The 27,989-nt window shown below is 41.3% G+C and overlaps 1 protein-coding gene and 1 long non-coding RNA gene across 3 annotated transcripts in view; one reads left to right on the top strand and one right to left on the bottom strand.

Moving 5' to 3' along the window:
• Nucleotides 1–773: 773 nt before the first annotated feature.
• Nucleotides 774–26,850, bottom strand: LOC111168377 (uncharacterized). The gene is made up of 3 exons (XR_002643031.2): nt 26,641–26,850; nt 12,497–12,962; nt 774–7,792 (listed from the first exon to the last, which is right to left on the bottom strand). It is a non-coding gene; the product is annotated as an uncharacterized LOC111168377 (long non-coding RNA).
• The window catches only part of TMEM123 (transmembrane protein 123), a 72,420-nt gene continuing 71,208 nt past the window's right edge, over nt 26,778–27,989 (top strand). Inside the window, exon 1 of one of the 2 annotated variants that reach the window (XM_089915456.1) lies at nt 26,778–27,123. In XM_089915456.1, the coding sequence (XP_089771582.1) occupies nt 26,793–27,123 (331 nt within the window). In that variant the 5' untranslated portion in view covers nt 26,778–26,792. Of the gene's footprint in view, nt 27,205–27,989 lie in introns of both variants that reach the window. The other variant, XM_022562044.3, reaches the window with a different exon arrangement.

The raw sequence follows: 27,989 nt of genomic DNA, 5'->3' as shown, positions 1-27,989 counted from the left end.
TATCCTGTATGGGACTCGCTGCGCTTCCTGGACTTGGGTGGCTATTTCCTTTCCCATATTAGGGAAGTTTTCTACTATAATCTCTTCAAATATTTTCTCTGGTCCTTTCTCTTTCTCTTCTCCTTCTGGAACCCCTATAATGGGAATGTTGTTGCATTTAATGCTGTCCCAGAGGTCTCTTAGGCTGTCTTCATTTCTTTTCATTCTTTTTTCTTCATTCTGCTCCACAGAAGTGAATTCCATCTTTCTGTCTTCCAGGTCACTTATCCATCCTTCTGCCTCAGTTATTCTGCTACTGATTCCCTCTAGTATAGTTTTCATTTCAGTTATTTTATTGTTCATCTCTGTTTGTTTGTTCTTTAATTTGTCTAGGTCTTTGTTAAACATTTCTTGCATCTTCTCGATCTTTGCCTCCATTCTTTTTCCGAGGTCCTGGACCATCTTCACTATCATTATTCTAAATTCTTTTCCTGGAAGGTTGCCTATCTCCACTTCATTTAGTTGTTTTTCTGGGGTTTTATCTTGTTCCTTCATCTGGTACATAGCCCTCTGCCTTTTCATCTTGTCTATCTTTCTGTGAATGTGGGTTTTGTTCCACAGGCTGCAGGACTGTAGTTCTTCTTGCTTCTGCTGTCTGCCCTCTGGTGGATGAGGCTATCTAAGGGGCTTGTTTATATTTCTATATTTCATTGTTTAATCATTACTGAATTTAGTTAGCCAGTACATATTAGGATTCTTGCACCTTTGTTCACAAGTGAGACTGGGCTGTAATCTATGTTTATTGTACAGCTTTTATTAAGTTTTGAGGTTAGGGTTAAATTGGCTTCATAAAAGGTGGTGGCAATCATATCTTTCTTAAAGGAAGGAAATAATAAAACTGTTACAAATCTGTAAGGTAGAGAATTTTTTAAAGTAGAAATGCTTACCAAAATTACAATTCGTTCTTTAAAAAAGTTAATAAAAATAGAAAAATAACCAGTTGCCCACACATCCCAATCTGCTGAAGAGAACTCCATTGTACACCTAGTGTGCTGGCATAATTATTAAGAGCAGCCCCTTTCATTCTGAAAATATTGCTGTTGGGCAATAAATCATCCATAGGTTGAACCTACAACTGACAAGTGTTTAGGCCACACATTAGCTGTGTTACTGTGGTAAATTCACCTGGCCTCTCTGAGCTTCAGGTTTCCCATCAGCAGAAAGGAAATTGTAAAATTTACCACCCTGGGTGGTTTAAAGAGATAATTGAATAAAGCAAGTAAATGCTTAACTTCTAAACAAAAGTTAGCTCATTCCAGCACCAGCCATTCCCAGCAATCCACAGATTAGAGCAATGATCCCAGCACCCAGATACAACCCAACAGAATTCCAAAGCCATCTTGACTACAGGTAGGAAAGTATGTATGAGGCTATACCACTGTTAAATAATAGACAAAATATATATTGGTCTCTGCCCCCACTTCAGGCCACAGAGCTCCTAAAACCCTTGTGATTTCCGAAGTGATAACAGCACCAAGAACATATTCTTTTCTCATATTTGGTCTTTGACCCCAGTTCCTTACACAGGATTCCTGAACCCTTTGTAATTTCCTGAGTGATATAAACTTTTGTTCTCCTAAGGCAAGTCTGGGTGGGCTCCTGGATGAGGGCTGGTCACCAGAAAAACCAAACCATGATTAGAAGCTTGGAATTTTCAGCCCCTTTCCCAACCACACCCCATTCTCTTGAGGAGGGAGAAGGAATGAGTTAATCATCAGTCATGGCTACGTGATGAAGTCTCCATAAAAACCCCCAAAGTAAGGGGTCTGGAGAGCTTTCAGGTTGGTGAACATATCCATGTTAGTGTACCCCAACTCCATGGGGACAGAAGCTCAGGAGCCTCCAGAATTCTTGCCCCATGTATCTCTTTTACGGGCTGTTCATCTGTATTCTTTATCACATCCTTTAATAAAGTGGTAGACAAACATACATATTTCCTTGAGCTCTGTGAGCTATTCTAGCAAATCACTGACTTTAAGAAGGGGGTTCTTTGGAACCTCCGATTTGTAGCCAAGTTGGAAGGAAGTTGTGGGTAACCTAGGACCTATTACTCAAGATTGGCATCTGAAGTGTGTGTGTGGGTTGGGGGAGGGGGATCTCCTGGGATCTGAGGCTATCTCCAGGTAGACAGTGTCAGAATTGAGTTAAATTATAGGACATCCACCTGGTGTTGCTCATTGTTGGGGAAAATCTCCACACATCTGGTGTCAGAAGTGTTGTTAGTGTGGCAATGTAGAAGTCAAGAAGAAACACAGGAGGAAGACTGGGTATTTTTCCTACACAGGCAACAGTGCCCAGTGCTCCCCCCTCCCCACCCCACCACCACCTGCAACCCTGTTTACTAGGTAACTGGGGATATTCAAGGTTTGATCTATGACCCTGAGTGCAGGCTCCCTGCAATGCTCCATTCTAAAAATCAGGGAAGCCTAAGTCCAAAGATGTCACCTTCAGCTACTCTTCGTCCCCATCTCCAGTCCCACCTCATTCATAAAGCCCTTTAGAGGCCTGGGTTCTTCCTTGCACTTGCCAATCTCCTCTCTACCAATATGTGTCAGGATACAAATACTCACACTGTTCCAATGCATAATCTTATCTGATTTTGTTTTTCTTCTTTTTCTTTGATGCACTAGAAAGTGAAATGCAAATATTTTTCCTCATCTTTGGTGAAGAAAGCCCTCCCTTCCCTGGAGCAAAGAAGAACATGTTTTTCAAGTTACAGATTTAATGAACTTAAAGTGTATGGTGAAGGAGCAAGAGGGAGGAACTTCCACCCATAATAGAGATTACTTGGCAATGGTGGGGAGAAGAGGTCCATAGGTCTAGAAGCAGTAGGAAGCCAGGCTCTGCTCCAAGTCATTACCCCAGGAAGCAGCAAGACTCCAGAAGGAGGTACGTGGTTTACCTAGGGAAGCAGAGGCCTAGGCACTGGGTTTCAGAGCTTTGACAAATATTCTAGTATGCTAAATGTGTCAGGGAAACTGCCAAAAGCTGCCCGACCTGACAGGATTGTGCGGACAGAGACAACGGGCAGACCAGCAGTAACTTGGGTGGGAGAGATGACTCATGAGTGAGAAAGGCCTCCAGAAGCTTGGTGAAATGAGGGAGCACAGTTGAGGCGGCAATGCAAGGCTGCTAGAATAAGTTGTGTACACCTTCCTACCAGCCCAGTGGAGTGGCACCTTGGAGTCAAAACTAGGTTGATTCAGGGATCACAAAGAAATGTGATATTTCTTGCACACCAGAAGGTCTTAGATTCAGACCTGTTACAATATAGTAGATTCCTACTCGGGGTGTAAATCCAGTAGCTGAGGGACTAACCCCAGGAGGAGAGATCTCTGTTGACCATTCCTTGGTCACCCTTCCAGACTCATTTTTGCCACACCAACCATGCCTCAGGCTCTGGCATGACACTGCTCACCAGCCTCAGCATCCATCCTCAGTCCTGCCAGGTGTCCAGGGCAAGCCTTCTGTATCTTCTCTCCCACCTTGTCTTGATGTGGTTTATCTCAAGAAAGACATATTTGTAGGATGGAGAAGTTTCTCTTCCTCAATTTTACTTTCCAAATGTTCACCATCTATCCCCTGGTGACTCTCAAGTCTGTATCTCCAGCCCTGTTCTGACTATAGAATAACAGTTCATATATGTGACATCCCCTCGGTACCCTACCTAGAACTCAAGTTCCAGATGCTAAAACTAGAACTCATTAGCTTGTGCCACTCTGCCCTGAGATGTCCCTATCTCAGTAATTAGAACCACCAACCAGTTGCCTTAATCAGAAACCCAAAGTCACCAACTCTTTTTAAATGTTCTTTATTCTCCATCTTCTCAGGTCCCATTACTTCTGATTTCATTCAGGACTTCATCATCTCCTTCCTGGATTGTTAGCCTCCTAACCCATCAAACTCCAATATACTTTCCACAAAGCCAGATCAATGTTTCCAAAACACAAAGTGACTGTCACTCCCCTTTTTAGCATCCTTCAGTTGTACCTCACTATTCTGCTGTCCCATGTCATACAAACTGCGGACCCTGGCCAAATCCAGCCTGTACCCTCTTTTTGTATAGCCCTCAAGATAAGAATGGATTTCACATTTTTAAGTGTTTTAACCAAAAAAAAAAAAAAAAAAAAAAAAGCATACCCAACAATTGCCATATATGGCCTACAAAGCCTAACATATTACAATCTAGCCTTTACAGAAAATGTTTACTGCCCGTCTTAAGTTTAAAGGACTCCATTTTGGCCCTCCTCCAACCACTCCCCTCCCCACTCAGGGCCAGGAGTCCCCATCTATCTAAAGGGTGGTCCCACTGAGAGCCTGTGTCCTCCTCCCTTCCAGACAACAGTCCTGGAATTCCCAACCGAAACAGCCTGATCCCACTGCTAGGGCTCACTCTTAGGCCTTAGAAGTGGCCAAAGGCAGATATTTTCAGGGAGATGGGACAAAGCCTGGACATGCAAGCTGGGTTGTTCACACATGTGTGTGAGGAGAATTACAGGAGAGAGGGTAAGATGAGAAGGGGACCAGCCAGGAAACTGTACTTGTGTTTTTGGCCTGGGCCCCACAAGTATAAGGATATTTTAGAATTCCCTAGGTCTGCTCAGGATACTTTTAGAATTCCCTAGCGTGATAAGGAAAACTTTTCATGATGTGGTACCCTGCATTCCACACTCAAGACAAGCATTAACAAGACTGACTCTTAGTGCACCCTGCTGTTTTACCAAGTTCCCATGGACTTGCCTCCCTTTTGCTGTCCATTCTCCTGGTGGAATCCTCTCAATTTCAAGACTCAACTCCAAGGTCAGCTCCTCAATGAAGCTTTTCCTAGTCTCTCTTCCCTCATGTCTCATCATTTCTCATTTAGTTTTTAGGGCCTCAAATGCCCTACACAAATGTCTACCACAGTACTTCTGACACTTTATTCTACCTCATATCTGTCTGTTTCCTTCCTGTAGACTGGACCCTCCTTGAGGACAAAGACTTGGTCTAATTTTTTTCTGTAACCCAATCAGTGTAATGGAGTATCTAATGCATAATACGTACTCAATGATTTTTGAAAGAATGCAGGAATAAGTCAATATATATGATCAGTTTACCTTACCAAATCTTGGGATCCACCCTCAAAGGGCATAGATACTTGTATAATCCTAAGTCACTATGGTCTCCATCCCATTTTTATCCATGGGGAATTAAAATAAAAACTAGGATCCTAAAACTATCTGCAGTTTTCTACATGCACCATATGTTTATGGCCTCTATGACCTTGTTTTGAGGTCTGGTGAAGTCCTCAACACTTAACACTTACCTCAGGTGTCCCCTCTTTCAGAACACCTTCAAGCTGAGTTTTTCTTCCCCATTGGCATACTCTTGTTCCATTGTCTATTTCTCATACCAAACTTTTACATTGTTTATGTCTTTCTCCCCAACAAGATTGAGAGCTCCTTGAAGGCAAGATCTGTCTATGCATTTTTGCATTTCCAGCGCCCAGGGCTACACCTGACACTTAGAAGTTGTTTAATAAATGTGTGTTGACTGATTAATGTTCACACACACAGAGACTTTAGAGACTGTGGAAGTTATCCAGTCCAAAGAAGGAATCCCAGCCACTGTATTCTCTCTGATCAGCCCATCTTTGTTTGAAAACCTCCAGTGACTGCCACGTAAGACTATCCTAACAGAATGTACACCTCACTGGGACAAGAGTTTTTGTGTGTTTTTCACTGGCAAATCCCCAAAACCTAGATCAGTGCCTGGCACATAGTAGATGCTCAACAAATATTTAGTAATGTTTGAATGAATAGTTGAAAAGTTTTTCCTGACACTGAACCCAAATTTGTCTCCTTGTAATTTCCACCCTTTGAACTTGGAATATATGTTTTTCTTCTTCACATGACAAGTTCCACATATTTTTCAGGGAGATCTCATATCTCCCCCACCATGAACCTCCTCTTCTCCAAGCTCAACAATCTCAGTTCCTTCAACTCTTCCTAATCTGTTCCCAGTCCCTTTGCCATCTCCATGCATGCCCTTATCATCAACATCCTTCTGATACTGAAAAAATAATTAAGAGGAGCTGTGAAAGAGAGGGGTATAATGTAATTAAAACCCACAGCCCTAGGCCTAGTATAACAACTTGAACATTAAAGAGTTCAGAGAATCCCTAGGGGTTAACTAGTTTAAGCTCCTCATTTCACAAATGAAGAAACTGAAGTTAAATTACTCATCAGAGCAAGACCTGCTCCTGGTCCAGTAGCTAATCAGGCGTAGACCCATCTCAACCCCAAGATTAATCATCTTATTCTACTTGAATTCTTAGTTGGATGCTAAACTGAAAAAGCTTAGATTTGCAGAATCTAGCTCTCTGCCAAAGACTATTCTCTCTAGAGATGTGATGAAATTATTTTAAAAAGAAGGCCAAGTTTCCTAATTCTATAAGCAATAATTTACACTTGTTGAAGCTGTTTTTCATGAATCACCAGATTCTTGGTAGCCTTTTAAAGAGAGTTAATAAAATGGTTTATAACTTGTTATAAGAGCTATAAAAATCATTTTATTAAGTTCTTATACAGATTCTTTGCATGATACTTAAATTTTTTTAGTTCAAGAACTAACTGAATCTCAATGTACATTATATGACAGAGGCAACCCAGCTGAACCACGAGAGGTCCATGCCACACTTTTTTCTTTTATCCCATATCAGGCAAATGTAGAGGAAATTAAATTAAAACGAATTTTTTGGAACAAGAAGGGATCACCCATCCCACCCTGATTTACCACTTCCTCTTTTCTATTTACCACTTTTTCTTATCCCAGAAAAGAATGAACAAAATTAAGTAAACAAAGTCAAATTTTTAGTAAAGACATTTAAATATTTCAAAGGCATGGGCAGTTACATACCTTTTAAGGAATTCTGTCTTAAAATTGATGGAGTAGAATAATTAACAGAGGGATGGTAAGGGTTGCTTTTAGTAGGTACAACGTCTATTTGCAAATAAGCCAATTTGCAGATAATCCAGTTGAAGAGCTGGTTTTCTAACCCATTTTTCTAAAATGGATCTGCCTATTTGTAATTGGAAACTTCCTGGAAAATGGATAATAAGCACATAAATTTTACTTTCACGTTAAGTACAAACTTTAGTAGTCAACAATTTGCACAAATTATTTTGGAGAGGATTTTCCTCTGTGAACTTCCCCCTCAAAGATTTGTAATTTAAAACAGGAAAATGCACAGTGCAGTCCAGTGTCAGAATTGCATCAGAGTATTACCAGGACAAAGTGGTAGATTTTTATTTTGGGAATTGCAGCTAACTACAATAGGTCTTTTCTTTCCCTGTAATCATCCTCACCTCTGATACTTCCATCTACTTCAGTGGTTTTCAAAGTGTGGTCTGGCTGCATCAGCAACACCTGGGAACTGATTAGAAATGCAAATTATCAAGTCCTACCCCAGACCTACTGAATCAGAAACTCTGGGGGGTGAGGCCCAACATTTTGTGTCTTAACTAGTCTGCCAGGTGATTCTGATGCACGTTAAAGTTTGAGGATTGACACTGTATTGTAATAGCAGTTCACCACATCCTTTCCTGTACGTTTCAAATGCAATGTTCTTACCCTTAGACAGGGCCTTGTCACCTTACAGAGGTGAGAAAGAGAAAAGTAGTCACTGACATCTGGGAGCTGATCTGGCGCTCACGGCTTAGGTCTTGGTGTAGAACATATTCAATTTCACAGAACATCATCAGATCAGGCCACTCTGTGATCAAGACAAAAACAAACCCAGTCCGAAATCACATCTGAACACAGACAAAAACAGGAACATGTCCAAACCACAAAAATAACCAAAATATTTTCCATCCTAGCTAATATAAGCGGCCACTGCCTCTTTGCCAATTAAAGTTTAGGCTCTTTTTATTCCTGCCCCTTTCCAATAAGATTTATAAGATACCCAATCATAGAATTGCCCCCACTTCCTGGCAGCATCCAATCCCAGACAAAGCCCCATCTCTCAATATTACCTGACACAAGCCCAAATCCTAAAATAAGTCCTTTCTAATTACATAAGCCCCCACTTATCTGCAGTTTCACTTTAGTGGTTTCAGTTACCTGTGGTCAACCTCAGTCTAAAAATATTAAATGGAAAATTTCAAAAATAAACAATTCATAAGTTTTAAATTGTGTGTGGTTCTGAGTAGCATAATGAAATCTCACACCGTCTGCTCCATCCCACCCACGATGTGAATCCTTCCTTTGTCCAGCTATCCTGCTCCTTAGTCACTTAGTACCCAACTTAGTTATCAGACCGACTGGTCACGGTATCAGTGTTTGTATTCAAGTTACCCTTACTTAACAGTGGTCCCCAAGTTCAAGAGTAATGATGCTGGCAATTCAGATCTGCCCAAGAGTAGAGGCAAAGTGCTTCCTTTAAGTGAAAAGGTGAAAGTTTTCGACATAAGAAATAGTATGCTGAGGTTGCTAAGATCTACAGTAAGAACAAGTCTTCTATCCATGAAATTGTGAAAAAGGAAAAAGAAATTCATGCCAGTTTTGCTGCTGCACCTCAGACTGAAGAAGTTATAACCACAGTGCATGATAAGTGCTAGTTAAGATGGAAAAGCCATCTTAAATTTGTACAATAAGATATTTTGTGACAGAGACCACATTCACATAACTTTTATTATAGTATATTGTTATAAGTATTCTATTTTATTATTAGTTACTGTTGTTAATCTCTTACTAGGCCTAATTTATAAATTAAACTTTATCATAGGTATGTATGTATTTTTTTTTTAAATGTAGTATGTATATGGTTTAGTACTATCCACAGTTTCAGGCATCCACTGGGAGTCTTGGACCGTATCCCCCGAGGATGGGGGGGATATTACTGTTCTTACTAAGATGTTGCAGGGTGTGTAACTCATCTTGCTACAACAAGTAATAACCACCTTTCTCAGGAAGAGATGTGTTCCTGTGGTCTTTGACTGGACGGCATTGACATAAGAATTATTGCACAACCTCCTAGTCAGTGGGGACCAGTAACCTTCCATGAACAGTTCGTTCCCAGTCCAATGCAAGGTAAAAATTAGGATTTGCTGTTTAGAAACATTGACAACCATTTGAGACAGTAATTTTACGTCTGTTGAATCTAAAAATAGAAGATTGCTTATATTTTGTATACCAGTTGTTTAAATTTTATTTTTCTAGTAATTTGTAATTATATCTTACAAATGATCTGCAATAGATTTAAAAAAGAAAAAAAGAAACTGATACTCCATTACAAATTGTTTGAGAGGCATCGTCCTACAGGACTTTTTTCTTTTCTTTTTCAATGCTGCTATCACATTAATCTTTTGAAAAGTCTGCTTTCAATATATTGTGCTCTTTCTCAAGCATCTCCAACATTACGATCTCCTCTGTTTTCCAGTTGGAGAGGAAACTAACATATTTTGAGTGTCTACCATATGTTATTAATTGTGCACATTTAAATACATCCAATTCCCAGGAAACAATTCTAAATCAATATTAGCATTCTATTTCAAAACCTATTCCACAAAAAGTACAAGGACTTTTATGGGTGATTGTTTTTTAATTCAAGGAACATATATATCGAATGTTATTTAGACAAGAATAAAACAGGACAGGCTTTCCAATTAATTTTTTAGAAGCCATCATAGTAAAACAAACCTGATCAATATAGCATTTGAAAATTCTAGTGCAATGTCATTAGTAAATATTGATGCAAAGGTGCTGTACTACACACTTGTGAGAATTTGTTCTTTACTTAACATTTATCAGGTACTTACTAAATGTTGGCACCATTCATGGTCCCTTTGGCAGCCACATTTGTGCCACTCCCCCTTCTTTTGATAATAGGCTTTGTCATCCTTGGCTACAGAAGCTGGTAAGCGACATAAGAGCCAATCAAAATACCTCACCCTTCTAGCCTCAATGATGGATCCAGTGGTGTGTTCATTACCCATGTAGAAAAAGTCAATTTTCCCCAGAATTGTTCTAACTATAGGTAGCAGGGAAGTTGCCCTTTTTCCTTTGTTGTGAGTCATTAGGACATGGTACAGGTCACCAGTAGCGTATTCCCCAGTACATGGAGAAAAATCTATCCAACATGGGGAAAAAAATAAATTCAAAATGCAGAGAGACATAGAGATAGAACAAGAATGAGAACAAGAGTGCAAAGGAGAGACTCCCAAAACTGTGGGATTCCCTGGGCCAGGTCATCCCTGAAGCCAGCACGTTCTCTTCCCTGTCTCGGGCTTGGTTTCATAAAACAAAAAAATTCCTTTTTGGTTTAAGGTAGTTTGAGTTCCTTTTCTGTCACTTGCAACCCAAAAGCCTTCATTAATACAAACCTTCAATAAGTAGCCTGTGTGGTAGAAAGAGAAAGGGTTAAAGATTGAGACAAATATAGTTTTTCCACTTAATAATTATGTGACTATTAGCCTCTCTGAGCTTCATTTGCCTTGTTTGCTATCTGGGAATAAAAAGAGCCCACTCTTAGAGTCAGACTGTAAGCTTTGGAAGGACAGGAAATATGTCTACCTTTCTTGTTATGTCCCTCTCACATGAGGGTCTCATGACCTGCTTAATGCGGGAAGGGCCAGGGGAAGGTCAGAGAGACCCTCCTGCTTCTGCCATTTTCTCGGACTCCTTCAACTTAAAATATTCAATATACCAAGACGTCATATTTTAGGATAGCGTGTCCTAAACCCTATCACTTGAAAACCAGAGCTTGGTTTGGCAAACGTTCCCACAGTTAAAGCCAATTTGTTGACCTTTTTGTGTTTCTGCTTTCACTTACTTTTTAGCCTCTAAAATTCCTAACTTCCTCATCCATTTATTGTTTTCTAAATGTCCTTTTATCCTTTATCCAGCATTTTTATTGTGAGAGTCAACCAAGATATCTAGACTGCCATTTCGCCAGAAACACAAGTCTCTGACTGGTAGTTTTATTTACTATTCTTACGGACTTCCACTGTTTTCATTCAAAAATCTTTCCTTTATTTAGCGTCTTCTATCTTTATTATTGTAGAATATTTTAATGTCTTAGTCTATATGATTTTCCTTCTCATATTTCATGATTAATTTGTCTAAGTTTTCCCAGGTGTCTTACAATTTTCTAACCTTTGACTAAAGCAAGTAAGTGGTCAGGAGTATGAGCAATTTTCATAAAATAATCAGTAGAGCAGAGTAGTTAAGAGCATGAGTTCTGGACCCAAACTTCCTGTGCTCAAACACTCATTGCCACTTAGCTGGGAGACCTGTATCTTGAACTTCCTCATGTGTAAAATGCAAGTGATAATAATAGTACCCTCCTGTTAGTATTAAAGAGAAAACCACAGGCCCAAAATGGCATCACTTCTGCTAAAGACCATGATGCCAAACATAGATTTAATACCTAACCGAATTGCAGTTTCAACCTTCCCCAGAAATGTAATCTTATTCATCCAGTCTGGAATTTCCTGGTCAGTATCAAGGAGGTAATCTGCCACAGTGGGCCCTCTCCATTCTCCCCCATCCCAGAGGAATAAGAGGCAATCTACATGATAAAACCCTTGCCCTTCTCTCTCCTCCCCCCAAGAAGATATCCTTTCTTTTCTTTTGCTAACAGCTTCCTCATCCCACACTTCTTCCTATAAAAACCTATCATTTAGTACAACCCCTCAGAGTGCCTTTCTGTTTTCTAGACGGGATGCTGCCTGATTCATGAATCATTCATTAAGGCCAATTAGATCTTCAAACTTACTGGGCTGAATCTTTTAACATTAGGGACTGAATTAGTTAATATATGTAATGCTCTTAGAACATAGCTTGCCACATAGTGTTATATTTTTTGTACCATTAAAACTGTAATATGATTAAATTATTAAAATTAGTGTAACTACCTGGCACCTGTCAGTGACAACATTTATAAATTAGTGACTTTTTTTCACATAATCCTAGAGGCCTGTGCTTCATTGGCTCAAAAACCATATAAAAGCCATACCCATACGAGCCTTAGAGAAACAAGACCCAAGTGTTTTATATAAAAGAATTAACACTGAACACTTACTGTGCCAGGCATAACAGTAAGGACTTTCTATGAATTATCTTTTTTTTCTAACGTCACTGTAACACAGGTAGTATTATTCTTCTCATATTACAGTTTAAGGAATGGAAGTTCTGAGAAGCTAAAGTATATGATTGGGCCACCCAACATGGCTGTATCTTGCTTTCTGTACACCCCCTGGTCAACCAGTTCCTGCTTCACCTACACCCTACTCATCTAACTGACTTTCCCTCTTAATTATAGATCCTAATCAGTGAATGCCTACATACTTGCACCTGGTCCCAGCTAGTGATAGTTCAAAACTTTAGATCAAAACATCTCCACTATGATAGCTTATCAAAGGAGCAATGAGGAGAGTGCTCCTCTGCTGGTTTCCCTGGTAACCAGTGAGCCCACCTGACGTCAATTCCCCCTTTGACCGGTAACCTTCTTCTCTCCCCTGAAGCGAAGACTGCTGCCATGTCCTGCCGGCCATCAGCTGCACACGGTAAGGTGTCACTCCAGGACCTTATTTCAGACATGTAAGATCCCCCATCCATTAAACCGCTGATGTCTCTGTTGCTGACTCTGGTCTCTTCCTTCGGTATTGAGGCTGGGCAAGTACAGTGCTTGCAGGCCTGCGGGGTGCAGCCCAGCGTAAGGGGACTTACTTAGGCTTGTGATGGAGGAAGGCCCAGATTCAAAGTCAGGCTGTCAGACCTCACAGTGAGTATGTTTAACCAAGAAGGTGGGCAGCACATCTCTGGAGTCAGCTCACGCTTTCATCCCTTGAATTCATGGGTTTGGTTCCATGTTGCTGTTGTTTTGGCCGCTGGATAGGACATTGAAGACTCCTTTGTCAAATGAATCCTCTCCATTTTACCTAGGAGGAAATTGGGGCTGTAAGTTTGTGACTTGGGCTCCACAATTAGAAGTGGCAGAAATGAGGCCTTCTAACACAACACTCTAACACTTATTCATTTACTTCCTTAATCCTGAAGCCAAAGTTTTATTTATTCACGCCATCTGAATTCACACCACCTGAGTTATTTGATATGTAAATTATAAATGTAACAATAATAAACTTAGGTGAAAACGTTTTGAACTTGCTGGATTTCTATATTAATAAAACAAACAATAAAACAAATAATACAAAACCAAGCAATTTGAGCAAAAGTATCTTCAAAGGAGAAATAGGTTTAACTAGATTGGATTATAATGCCGCCATCATTAGTGCCACACCATCTTTCTAATATGCTAGAGGGTCACGTGAACCACCTGGTTAGCGAGAAAAAAAATGTTTCAAGCCTCAGTAAAACTTCCTCCTTCCACTGAAGCATACTCATCTTCTGTGAACAGATATAGCAAAATACAATAGAAATAAAACTAAGGCTGTCCTGAATGAGAATGGGAATTACCACCTCCCAGACTCAGCTCATCTCACTAGTTCCTTGAGTCTCAGGTACCAGCAGGCCACTTGGCAGCCCCTCTCAGCGAAGTTAGTCCTCATTAACAAGAGTGAAGATCAGGAGATCCTCAAATTGATTCAGGTCTGGACATGCTATCTCTGAGACTGGGATGCTCATGGTGTTCTAGCTAGCTAAGTGTTTAAGGGCTTCACTTATTCCAGCCTGAAACTTCCACAGGGAAGGGAATTTGCCATGTTCATCTTTGTCTCCCCAGCACCTAGCATGGTCCTAATGCTTAGCGGGTGGGCCATACCTGGCTTTGGAATGTTGTAAAGGTTAGACAAATGAAGGAGTCAATGAGTTAACGGATGTGAGTGAGACTGAAGGTCAGGGACAGGATGGTTCGGTTATGGCATCTTCCTTCTGTGGTCACAGACAAGGTCTGTGTGAAAACAGCAGACGATTTAAGTTTCTCTCAAACTCAACATAAACCAGCAGTGAGATGTGGCTGATAAAAAAATTATGATATAACCTTGATATTAACAAGAGTATGATACTCAAAGAAAAGTTAGTAAGGGATTCTTCACTCCTACGGTCACTTCCCAAGCATTCCAAATGCCATGCTCAAATCCAAAGGAAACTGATCTTTCTTTCCAAGATAGACTCTCACCCTTTTGTCCTGTTTCTTCACATGGTTTTCTTCCACCCATAAAAATCCTTTCCATCTCATCTTTCATTTCTCCGTCGTCCTTCTTGGAATACTCTGCTGTTCCACAATCCCAAGCCCCATGCTCCCAACTTATCTCTATATCCTCCAAACTGCTATTACAGTGTTATGGTACTTATCTTTTTTAATCTAATATTTTCACTACTTATGTTCTTGTCTTCTTTATCAGAAGAATCTAAACTGTAAAGCACTGATCAAAGGCAAGGAATTTTCATTTTTATTGTTGTACTTGCCTCCATGTACATTTCACATCCATTAGATTATGATCTTCTAAAGGCCAGTAAGAGACCCATTTATTTTTTTTAATTTCTCTTTAAGTTACACACTGTACCTAGCTAGTTGTTCTGGGCAAAAAACAAATGTTGTTTGTCTGACGGTTGACTGAGGTATAACTACAAGCCACAACAAGAGGAAGCTAACACACTAGCAAGGAACAAGAGCATACATACACTGCAAGCCAGGAGCCAGGTTTTGAAACCTCTCTTAGTATGCAGACATACAGATCTATTTCCCGATTACATACTCTCATGTACATAGATCAAACAAGAGTTAAGCAACTAAGGACAAAAACAGATAGTTCACAGAAAAGGAAATACAAATGGCTAATGAAATAGACAATGATGTGCCATCTTAGTTAATAAAGAGGGAAATGCAAATGGAAAAAAATGAGACACCATCATTTGCCTACCACACTGGCAAAAGGCAGAGACAGATAATGTTCAGTGTCAGCAATGGTGGGAATGTAAATTTTAAAAGGTACTTTACAATACTGATCAAAATTTTTAAAACACACATTCCTTACTAAATAAGCCCACTTCTAAGAATCTACTCTTCAGAATAACTTTTTCCATATTGCCAGGATATTGGCTGAAGAATGTTCCCAGTGCCATTAAATTTATATTAGTAGAAATCAGAGATAACCTAAATATGTCAAAAGTGAGATGTTTAAGTAAATTATATTCATACTCTGATGCTACATAGCCATCACAAAGAATGAACCATATCTATATATGTAGGTATGGGAAAGTGATCACAATATATTGTCCAAAAAAAGCAAGTTGCAAAGCAGTAAATGTATAATTTCTTTTTTGTGGGGAAAAAAGACGTGTTCCATGTTTCTGTGTTCATATAAATACACAAATTTCTACATAACTCTATGTGCGAAAACAAAAATAAAAACAAACATACGGGCTTCCCTGGTGGAGCAGTGGTTGAGAGTCCGCCTGCCGATGCAGGGGACACCGGTTCGTGCCCCGGTCCGGGAAGATCCCACATGCCGCGGAGCGGCTGGGCCCGTGAGCCATGGCCGCTGAGCCTGCGCGTCCGGAGCTCCGCAATGGGAGAGGTCACAACAGTGAGAGGCCCGCGTACCGCAAAAAAAAAAAAAACGAACATACTAACAAAAACAAAGGTCTGGAAAGAAAAACACCCAACTGCTAACTGCAGTTACCCCTAGGGAGGTAAAGCAGGAAGGGCTTTTCCTGTTGTGTATTTCTATGCATTGTTTAAATTTTCTTGCAACATCAAAGTAATACTTTTGACTTTTCTGAAATAAAAAATAAACCTAATTAAAGTAGTTATAAAATGTTTGAAGATTCACAAAAGCAGTGATCAAACTTTCAGGAACTGCGTGCATGAATTATCTCTTTAAGTATTCTTTAGAACTCTATGCTCACAAAATTATTCACACGTATTTGTGTCAGTTACCAAAACCTGAAACCTTATGTGGTAGCATAAAACAGTCATTCCATGTTTTAGAAGAGGTAAGAAAGGAAAAAAGAAATTCCTTTAACACTGTGTACGAAGAATGTCACCTGTTATCAGTAAACAAAGGATGCTGCAGCCATCAAGCCATCAACTGCAGACACCTTCCAAGTGTACACCCTGAGGGAACTCAAGATGGGAAAGAACAGGATACTGGCCCTAAACAGTTAAGGTGCATATCAAAGGAATGATTTTAATAAGCCCAGGCTCTTGCACCTTCCCATACGTAAAGAAGGGCTAAAGTCATTAACTTGAGATGTCTGGTTTTCTTTAATTAACAGTAATCTTTTGATGTTCCAACTACCTGTATATTGCAAAAACTCATATATCCTGGCTACTCCTGTACCTCTTTGGAACAGCTAGCTCCTCAGAGCTATCTAAGAGTGTGTTTCCCAGGCTTAAGTCCTCAGTAAGTCCACCGAATAAAACATAATTTTCAACTTTTAGGTTGTGTATTTTTTGTTTTTTAGTTGACAACACTTTTTTTTAAAGAAATTGACAAACCAAGCAGAGGGCTCTCAGAAATAATTCACCTGATCATTGATTTATGCTAGGGGCCACAAATACAAATGCCAGAGGAGACTGGAAAGTAACAGATTAATGAGGCCAGCTGGGAATAAGACAGCAAGGACCAGAGGGACTATTTGGAGAGTGTGTACTGCTTAAAGGGAGCAGCTACTTCAAAACTCCAGCTAAGTGAGAAGATGGATCTGGTGTTATCAGATCTTTTAATATTTCAAAGGAAATCAGAAACCAGAATTTTTTTTTTTAAAAGATGTTGGGGGTAGGAGTTTATTAATTAATTAATTTTTGCTGTGTTGTGTCTTCGTTTCTGTGTGAGGGCTTTCTCTACTTGTGGCAAGCAGGGACCACTCTTCATCGTGGTGCGCGGGCCTCTCACTATCGCAGCCTCTCTTGTTGCAGAGCACAGGCTCCAGATGCGCAGGCTCAGTAGTTGTGGCTCATGGGCCTAGTTGCTCTGTGGCATGTGGGATCCTCCCAGACCAGGGCTCGAACCTGTGTCCTCTGCATTAGCAGGCAGATTCTCAACCACTGCACCACCAGGGAAGCCATAAACCGGAATTTTTAATAGCAATACACCCAGGTTTTACATTTTAACAACCGATTTCTTAAAATCTTAAATTTCATGTTGGAGGACTTCCCTGGTGGCACAGTGGATAAGACCCTGCACTCCCAAGGCAGGGGGCCTGGTTTCAATCCCTGGTCAGGGAACTAGATCCCATATGCATGCTGCAACTAAGAGTTCACATGCTGCAACTAAGGAGCCCAAGTGCCACAACTAAGACCTGGTGCAACAAAATAAATAAATAAATATTTTAAAAAATAAATAAATAAATGCTACGTTGGTAAACATTGCACAAGCCAAACAAAACACATCTCCTAGCTGGATGTGGCCTGCAGCCTCCCATTTGCCATTTTTGGGTTTCACTGTCTCCACAGAGTTCTAGTGGACTAATTCTGACAGACACATCCTTCATCACCCAGATCAGTTCCCTCTTCTTCCATTAGCACTTTGGCCATGGTATTATAGAACATTAGAGTTCAAACATATTTTTTTAAATCTCATTAAAATATCAATTTTTTATGGTAACAAAATACATATAACATAAAATTTGCCATTTTAGCCATTTTTATGTGTACAGTTTGGTGACCTTAATTACATTCACAATGCTATGCAAATGAAGCAGGAGGGAAGGGGGCAGGGCACAAGCTTTAAAAAAAATGACATAGCCATAGGACATGACAAGGACTGGTTAGAATCAACTCGGTCCAAGATGGCAGAAGATTCGACTTCCAGTAGACCTTGAGCCTCACTATATGCTCATTGTAATACATTAACAAGATAAATGACACACCCACCAGTGCCATGACAATTCTGAGGCCAACCATAAAAGGTCAAAAAGTGAGCGGTGGGAGATTGGGATTGACATATATACACTAATATGTATAAAATAGATAGCTAATAAGAACCTGCTATATAAAAAATAAAATAAAATAAAATCCAAAATTTCAAAAAAAAAAAAGAAAAATGAGTGGTGGCCCAATTCCTGGAAATTACTGCCCCTTCCCTGAAATAATTGGAATAATCCTCCCATTCATTAGCCTATGAAATTACCCAGTCCATAAAAACTAACCATGCCATATTTTGGGGCCTGTTGCCTTCTGAGATGTCTGCTTTGTCTGTGGAGTATTTTTCTCTCTAAATAAATCCACTTCTTATCTAACACTTTGTCTCTCGCTGAATTCTTTTTGCAATGAGACATCAAGAACCTGAGCTTCATTAAGTCCTGAGACCAGGTGTGTGATCTCAATTAAAAGATGTGGGTTCAAGTCTCAATCTGGGTTTTGGCTGGGTTCGAGTCCTGGGACATGGGTTCAAGTCCCAGTCTGAGTTGCACAGTTTCATAACCATCACCACCAGCTCTTTCCAAAATTTTTTCATCACCCCAAACAGGAACTCTGTACCCATTAAACAATAACTCCCCACCCCACCCTCCCCCAGTCCCTGGTAACCTCTTATCTGTCTATGAATTTACCTATTCAGGGTACCTCACATAAATGGAATCATATAATATTTGTCCTTTTGTGTCTGCCTTATTTCACTTAGTTAAATATTTTTAAGGTTCATCCACAGCACAGCATGTATCAGAACTTCATTCCTTTTTACAACTGTGTAATATTTCATTGTATATTGTGATTCATATTAGGAAACACGTATTTGGTCTTTGTTCCCATTACTAGCACAAAAGCTTCTAAAACACTTGGAATTTTCTAAGTGGTGTGAGAAATAAAGGCTTCTTTTGTTATGTTAATGAGGTGATATTTGGAATGCCCCTAGGTCACCTAAGAATGGATGCTGGTTGCCAGGGGAACCAACCCTGTGATTGGAGGTTTGGAACTTTCAGCTCCATCCCCCTGACCTCCAGAGAGGGGAGAGGGGCTAGATGTTGAATCATCACAAATGTCTATGGATTTAATCAACTGTGAGTATTTAAGGAAGCCTCTGTAAAAACCCAAAAGGACATCGTTTGAAGAGTTTCCAGCTTGGTGAACATGTGATTTGAGAGAGAGTGATGCACCTGGAGAGGGCATGAAAGCTCGGCACGTTTTCCCCATACCTTGCCCTATGCAGCTCTTCTGTCTAGTTGTTCCTGGGTTATACCCTTTTATAATAAACCCATAATCTAGTACATAAATTGGTTTCCTGAGTTCTGTGAGCCACTCTAGCAAATTGAACCCAAAGAGGGGGTCATGGGAACCTCTGATTTACAGCCAGTTGGTCAGAAGCACAGGTAACAACCTGGACTTCTGATTGGCATGTGAAGTACAGGGTAGCCTTGTAGAACTGAGCCCCTGACCTGTGGAATCTGATGCTATCTCCTGGTAGGAAGTATCAAAATTGAGTTAAATTGCAGGATACCTAACTGGTGTGAAAGCATTGTTTGTTGGGAAACCCCCCTCTGCTGCCACTATGGAACTGTCTTCAGAACCATTTGTATGCATATAGCACATTTTGTTTACCCAGTCCTCTGTTAATGGACACGTGGGTTGTTTCTACCTTTTGGATATTGTGAATAATGCTGCTGTGAACATTTGTATAAAAATATGTTTGAGTCCATTTTTTATTCTTTTGGGTATATACCTAAGAGTAGAACTTCTGGGTAATATGGTAATTCTGTATTTAACTTTTTGAGGAACTGACAACCTGTTTTCTACATCAGCCACACCATTTTACATTCCTACCAACAATGCATGTAAATCCCTCATTTTTAAGACGAAGAAAGCAAGGGTAAAACTTGTTAGATAGCTTGACTATATACACAGAAAGTCAACTGCAGGGCTGACATCAGAAACCAAGTATCTTGACTCCCAATACAGTCCTCTTTCAAAGGTTAACTCCACTAGGATTTAACTCAGATGACTAGGCAAATTGCAGTATTTTCTACACAAAGAGTGGGTCATTGGAAATAGATAAATTGATATATTGGAGGAAAGAATTTGAATTAAGTTCTGGATTTTGCTCTCCAAAATGGAGAGAATTTTTTCTTCTTCAGGTCTAAGCTCTAAGAGATTAAGTCATACTTGTCTTAAGCCTAGTACCTAATTGTAGAATAATCATAGAAACATTTTTGTATCATTATTAGTCTTAACATTCTGAACTAAGGGCTTTTTTTAAAAAAATTCCTTGAAATGCAATAAGGACTTATTTTAGAGGAGTTGGAAAATTCAGAAAAGTGGAAAGGAAAAAGAAAGGGTCACCTAGAGAACTGTCAACCTGAAAAATATTCACTTTTTAGTACTTTTTTCCATGCTAGTTATTCTAAACATGGTGTTTTTGTTTGGTATACATGGTCGAAATGATAGAATCTTAAAGCTTAAGAAAATTATTACAATTTGGGGAGTAAGCTTAAAAAACAGAATAAGGAAAAGTAGATATTAAAGTCTAGGAAAGCACCCAACATAGAGTTAGCACTCCTTCCTACCAAGTCTCAGCCCTCACAGTCTTATGACATCCCTTTTGGTGGTATGTTCTTACTTACCTGTCCATATGGACATGGCCACACGATACACTATTTTGTTTCTCCCTCTGTGCCTCATAAAGTGCTACAAATACAGTTGGTATTCAGTAAAGAACTTCTGAATGATTATTACTGATTTCATACCATCTTCAAGGTTAACACCCCTCAGAGTCTCCATAAGGGGTAACCCAATTCAGGCACTGCAGGACCCAGTCTCGGCAGGGCTTCACACTCCACAGAATTTGGTTCCATAATCAAAGATAATTTAAAAGTCATTTGAATCTTTACTTCCATTACTTGAATACTATAGGTAATTCAACTTGTAACCCACACTAGCACTTTTTTTTTTTTTTTTTTTTTTGCGGTATGTGGGCCTCTCACTGTTGTGGCCTCTCCCGTTGCGGAGCACAGGCTCCGGACGCACAGGCTCAGCGGCCATGGCTCACGGGCCTAGCCGCTCCGCGGCATGTGGGATCTTCCCGGACTGGGGCACGAACCTGTGTTCCCTGCATCGGCAGGCGGACTCTCAACCACTGCGCCACCAGGGAAGCCCAGTAGCACTTCTTAAAACCTCCTTGGCCCCATTCTTTTCACTTCAGTACATTTCAAGTCCACAGCTGACTTAAAGGCCCAGTCTCAAAATCTTCACCAAAAATTCTCTCTCAGCTTCACCCCTTGTGGTTCTTGGTTTTGCTTTTCATCCCCTTTATCTTCTATTTCTTCTTCCTTTCAGCCAAAAAATTACAGCCATTTGTATCATCTTGGCATTCATTCTTACTTCTTCAGCTCAGCCCCTCTCTCCTCAGTCTCTGATTCTCTTTCAGGAAAGTTCAGGAATAGAGCAGGCACACTCAGCCCCTCTCTTGGAAGGAGACCCAGGAGTTAGGACTGGGGGAGAAGAAGGCGGAGGAAGTGGGAGAAATCACAAATGCTTATAATGTACTGTCCTTTTTTTTATTCTCATCAAGCAATGAAATTCTCATATATTATTTATTTGGGGTGGGCTACATGAAAGTTCTTTGGAAAAAAATGTGACAAGTTGTAAAGGTAAAATGATGAAATTTTCTTTGAGGATGGAGGTCACGGCCTACCCACCCTCTCCTCTTTGGGGTGTCACCTTGAGGGCATATAATAGGCTGATAAAAATGGTCTGATCTTTTGATCTTACAAAGCAGAGTCACAGGCCTTCTGACCCTTGAAACTGTAAACATTTACTCTGGAATTAGCTCAGAGGTCTCACATGGGTATAATGAGACAATTACAAGGTACATCATCTTGTCTCTCACAGAGATAAGTTTTCATTTTTCTCTCTTCTACTTTCTGCATAAATCTGTGTGGAAATTTCTCCAAATTTTGTATTCACTTTTGTGATATATGCATGTTATCACTGATAATGCTTACCTAATAGTAAAATTACATTCTCTCTCTCTTCTATATTGGTACAGAGGGGTCTTTTGATGGAGTCTTTGTTTTCTTTCCCCAGCACTATGATATGGTCCTCCAAACGACAGTTACATCTGTTTAACTATATTTCTTATTTCATCTCTTCCCCCAGTCCAGTAATATTCAAAGTGCACTACTCCTAGGTGACAGCAGACTTAAGTAACACTTAATACTACTTGACATGGGTCGAGTAAGTACCAACAGATAATCACTGAAACTTTTTGTTCTCCCTGGCTATCTCTGTATGCAGAGACTCAGAAGGACAGAAGGACAGTGGGACGGAGTTCAGAAAGTGTGACTGAATATTCCAGGATAAGGGATGTAGAGCTACCACTCATCCAGTTCTCAAGCCACAAACTTAGGATTTTGCCTTAATTTCTCTTTCCCTCAAACACCACATCCAATTGACTCCACACTCAATCCACATCCCAAATCCATTCAGTTCTTCCACTTTCACTACTTCTACCCTAGTTCAAGCCCACGATGCATCAGCCTCTAACTGCACTTCCTGTTTCTACTCTTGTTCCTCTCTATAGCAGCTAGTGTAATCTTTTATAAAAATATAAATCATAAAATGCCACTGCCTACTCTTTAATGGCTTTTCATCATACTTAAATTAACACCCAACTAACCTGAAAAGCCCCAAACCTCATTTTATACTTCTCTTCTTCAGCCACACTTGCTTTCTTTCTGTTTCCCCGACACATCAAGCTTGGTTAAAATGTACTTTCCCCTGGTTTTCACATGGCTCCTTTTAAGGACTCAGTTTAACTTTTACCTACTTAGAGAGGACTTACCTATTTATTCTAAAGTAACCACCTAGTTGTTCTCCCATCACATTGCTGTGTTTTATCAGCATGACATATTTCTAGTAGTTCTCCATCACATTGCTGTGTTTTATCAGCATGACACATTTCTAGTTGTTTCTTGTGTGTATGTATGTTTTCAATTGCTCAAACTTTTGGTGAATGGATGGTAAGCCTTACTCTTCCATCTCCTATATGCGAGATAGGAAATACTGAGCAGGGATCAAAAGTCTAAGAACTTGGGGCTTCCCTGGTGGCGCAGTGGTTGAGAGTCTGCGTACCAATGCAGGGGACACGGGTTCGAGCCCTGGTCTGGAAGGATCCCACATGCCGTGGAGCAACTAGGCCTGTGAGCCACAGCTACTGAGCCTGCGCGTCTGGAGCCTGTGCTCCGCAACGAGAGGCCGCGACAGTGAGAGGCCCGCACACCGCGATGAAGAGTGGCCCCCGCTCGCCGCAACTGGAGAAAGCCCTCGCACAGAAACAAAGACCTAAAACACAGCCAAAAATTAATTAATTAATTAAAAGGTAATGTGAAGTTCTTTAAAAAAACAAAATGTCCAAGAACTTTATTTCAGATTTTTCTTTAACTTCCTCACAATAGCTATTTTATCTATTGTCAGTTTTCTCCATCGTCATTAGCTCTTACTATAGAATAGCATGGGGACTTGCAACTAACTCCATATGAAGTCTTGAAGAAATAAGAACACCAAAGAATGGGGTAGGTGGCAGTGACTTCAAACAGGAAAGGAAAGTATGCTGAATCCCTATAGCCTCCTATAGAGAAGAAACAAAAAGTCAAAGTAGGAGCTGACAAATAACCTGGAACTAACAACGGAAAGGCCCATGGGACTTCCTAGTGACTGCCACTGAAATCTCTGAACTCAGATCTCACCTTCCTACTGTCTTCATAGCACAACATAATCCTGCCAGATCCGTACTGAAAACTCACCATCACCACCTCTCTCCCAACCAAACCCTTCAGATTCAGACACAACTCTCCAATTCCTTTTTGAGAAGTCATTCCTTAAAACTTTAGTCCACCCAGAACTCTCTTCTCTGACCTCCTTGTTTCAAAAGTAAAATCCAATTGTGGAGCTCATTGGTCTGTCTTTGTTTGTTTATCTTTACCATTACTTGTTTTTTTCTTTTTTGCTTGTTTTATTTTTATTTTTGCTCGTCTTAATCTTAGAATCCTATGTAGCACTGAACATAAGATACCCAGTAAGGTTTTTTGGGGTTTTTTTTTTTGGATTAATTGAACAGATTCACACTCTGGCTGAAGTTTGTACCCTCAGGGACAAAAAAAAGCAGGAAACACTAAAAGGAGAGGGAAGAAGAAGGTGTGAGAAAAACAGGGACTCTAATATACAGGGAAAGGAAGCAGGGGTGCAGAAGAGGGAAAGGACCCAAAAAATCAGCTTTCACTGTGAAGACTTAATCACAGTTTATAACATGTTGTCAATCTGCTAAAATGGAAGTTGACAGGAAATTGGCAGAGACAGGGAAATGGCCACAGGCCAAGTTATACTCTTGTGTTAAATCTTTCCACTGCCTTGCCTTATTTGCAGCTACCTCACGGTCTCAAAGCCAGGTAGATTCCGATTTGTTCCTCATGCAAGTATGGATTTATCAACAGACTGATTTATACATAGCTAGAAAGTAATAATCATCTGGGGACATCAAACCGGATGAGCCTTCCTCTATCACCTCTTTCTTTTTACAACTAAAAACTTACTGTGGGATATAAGTAAGTTTCAGTGGAATAACATGAAATCTCAATATCTCTTGTACAGTCATAACAGAAGCGGTTTCTGCCATTCCTATCCAGAAACTAACTCACTTTGAAACCACTCACTTGGTCTATCAGGTAGATCAGTGTTATTCACTGCTATTTCCTAGCACCTAGCATAGTGCCTGGTACATGTCATGTGTGCAATAAATTTTTGGATACTGACTGATTGGATTAATGAATAAATGATGGTTCCAATCTCTGATGCACCCTTAGGTGAACTTAAGCCAAAGATACAGACATACGGGAAATACAGGATGGATTTTTAAAAAGGACATAATTGAGGGAGAAGATTACCAGAGTTTTGCTGCTTTGTTTATCTCCACCTAAAATTCATTCCACGAATAGAAACTGAATGCCTTCTATGACTTCTATGTCACAGGAAGTGTGTTATACCGTCAAGTACAAATATAAAGATACAGACCCTGGATCCAATGTGTGCTTTTCCATGACTACATCATAGCCTCTAATCACACTCTGTTTCAGATACTAGACTATAACTGTCAATGTATCTGTCTTGCCACTATATTGTAAGCTCTATTAGGACACTGCCCATCACACAGTAAGCACTCAGTAAATAGCTGGTAAAGCATCTGCTTAAAGATGCCTTACCAGCTATTACCAATTTACCAATGGAAATTGTAGCCTACTAGGGGGAAAAGACATAATGAACCGTATAAAGTCAGGATTCTTAGTTTTGAGAAAGAAGAGCTAACTCTTGCTGATATAGCAGAAAAGGAGCATGTTGAAGATATTGGGTGGCTCTCAGAATTACTGGAGGGTAAAGAGAATCATGGCAGACGCTAGGCCTCCAGGAATAATGCACAAAATCACTGCAGAACTAGTCCAGTGAGGAAACTGTCTCCATTGCAGTTCCCCACCCATGCCACTTCTGCATCGGAAACTCAATCTTGCAACCACTGAGAAACTGCTGTTGCTGCCAGTGCTGCCAACAAAGTCAGCCACCTCTGCTGCTACTCCTATCAAATGCCAAAGAACCAGAGAGCACCCTTGTTCATTGGTAGCTGAACCAAGGTTGGAAAGACAGGTTGAGCCTGGATTGTGAAATGCTTGAACAAAGGTATAGGCAGTCACCAGAACAATTTATTCTTAAACCAGATTCCCCAATCAAATGGAGTAACCAAAAGCTAAATGTGCAGTGCTTGCTTTTTGCCCATGGTGGATGCCAATGAGTATTTGCTAGTTTGGTTGAAACAACAGATGGGAGTCTGCAAATTTAGGACAGACTGCCCCACTTAATCTCTATGATTAATCATGTCTATACTGATAGCCTTACCTGAGGTCAGAAAGTACTATCTCTCATAACATATTTTTGGGAATACAACTATGATATCGTGGTCCTTATGTCATGAATCTGGGTCAGGTACCAAGAGAATCAACAACATTTAGATCTGCAACATTTAGAGTGTTGGGAAGGGGGGTGGATTCACCAGGATTTTAAGTGCCCTGGATCCTTTTCAACTGAAGGTTTCCCACCCAGATGAGGACTCAATCTTTGTCGTTCTCCTACATCAGCCACGGGTTGCTACAGGTCACTTCGGAGTTTCTTAGCAAAAACAAAATGCAGTCTGTAGGAGCACTGCAAGTCAAGACAGGTGAGTAGAATTGGCTCCAAGGGCTGAAGAGGAACTAGCCAAAAACTATTCAAAACAGGTTAATCCATCTGAACTGGGACAGCAGACACCAAGGAGAAAAGGGACTAGGTTAGACGTGTGCAGCCTCGGCCTTGCTGGCTATACTTGCCTATGAACAGCTACCAATTCTTCCAAATCCCCCCGCCACCATCCCCCCGCGTCCACTCGGATAATCTCTTTAGGCACGTTAGCTAGCCAGAGAAGCAGGGAACCTGTGGAAGAGGATGAGGTGTTATGTGGGGTATAGAGATCATGGATGTTTTACGTATGCACTTAATGAATTTGTCGAGCCCCTCACCCCCGCCCCATCTTAGGCTGGGTCACTCGGAGGAAAAACACCCTCTTTCCTGTACCTCCCTTTATGCTGTCCTCGCCTGCGACTTCTCCCTCTCACTCTGAGCCGCACGCAGCCTCCGTGCCTCACCTGAAAACTACTCTTCAAAGACTTGCTTCCGGGCCCAGCAAAGCCCGGCGTACGCAGTTTCTGGAGAGGCAGAGGTACTCGCTTATATCCAAAAAAACAAAACTGCCCTTTCCGGAAAAAAAAGAAAACTGCTCCAGCATTCCGAGACTCGCATGCGCGCGTCACACGGGGAAGGGGCTAGGAGGGTCCGGGTGCTTCGAATGGCAAACCCCGCCCCCGCGTGTCGGCCCCGCCCCGCCGCCTCAGCCCCGCCCCGTCCCGCCGCCGGGGCAGGCACGCGACGCCCTCTCCAGGCCAGGCTCCCGCGCCCTATTTGGTCTTTGGGGGGGCAGGCGCTGGGAGGTGAGGCGTGCGCGGCGGAAGGGGACGCGGGGCGGGCTCGGGTGCGCCAAAGCACAGCTCTAACCAGCGCAGCCGCCACCTCCTCGGGAATCCACGCGGCCTCTGCGTCCTGCCTCGGAACAATGGGACTCGGCTCGCGAGGTATCTTGGCTGTGCTGGCCCTGGGGGTCGTGGTGGGGGTAGCGCTGCTGAAGATCATCGCCGACAGCACAGACCCGGAGGGTAAGTGGCTGCGGGGGTCGCCAGCCCCGGCTCCGGGAGGAGTCGCGCTGCCCATCGGGAGTTTCCAAGTTGGATCTGGTTGTGCAGAAAGTTCTGCAAGTCTTAGGCCGAACGCACGGGGCAGTCCTGGAGGTGACCTGATGGCCCCATCAGAGGGAAAACTGAGACTTGGGCCAGTCCCCCACCTGCCCCAAGGCCGCCTGCTTAAGAAATGGTCCAGTCCTTCCCCTCAGTTTTTCTGCAAGCAGCGGACGCAGGCCTGGAGGAGTGCGTATAACCTGTTGAGTTATCGAAGGATGGGCCTTCAGCAGGGGTTCAACTCAGTTGTTACAGTCTTTCCCCGAAGTTAATGTTTTCCTGGGAGGTTAGAGATTATCTAAGCCTTCCTTTTGTAAACGATTAGATGGATTGAAAAATATGTCTACCGATTCCTGAGCAAACATGTCTACCAGTTAGTTGCGGAACCTTTAGGCGTTTTCCGGCGTTTCATCGCCTAATTGTGTAATATCAAACCAATTATTTATAGTCTTAAGGACCCCAGACGCTTTGGGGCTAGTGTAGCTGGTTGGGAGCTTTTGGGGTGCGGACAGCGCTCCCGGGCGCCGGTGATGCTTGTGCTTCTGTGGATGGGCGCTACCGGCCCTTCGTGTACCGTAAACACCGACCGAGGCGGGCCGAGGCGCATATCAGCTGTGCAGCCTTAGGATCACAGCTGCACTATTGTTAGGAGTACACGACGTCGTCAGTAAAATCATAACAAAATGATTTTGACATTTCTCTTCTGG

Source organism: Delphinapterus leucas, chromosome 7 (assembly GCF_059928025.1).
Source record: "Delphinapterus leucas isolate spDelLeu-1000000601 "Yukka" chromosome 7, BTC_Dleu_Yukka2, whole genome shotgun sequence".
NCBI lineage: Eukaryota > Metazoa > Chordata > Mammalia > Artiodactyla > Monodontidae > Delphinapterus > Delphinapterus leucas.
This window is presented reverse-complemented; position numbering and strand designations above follow the sequence as displayed.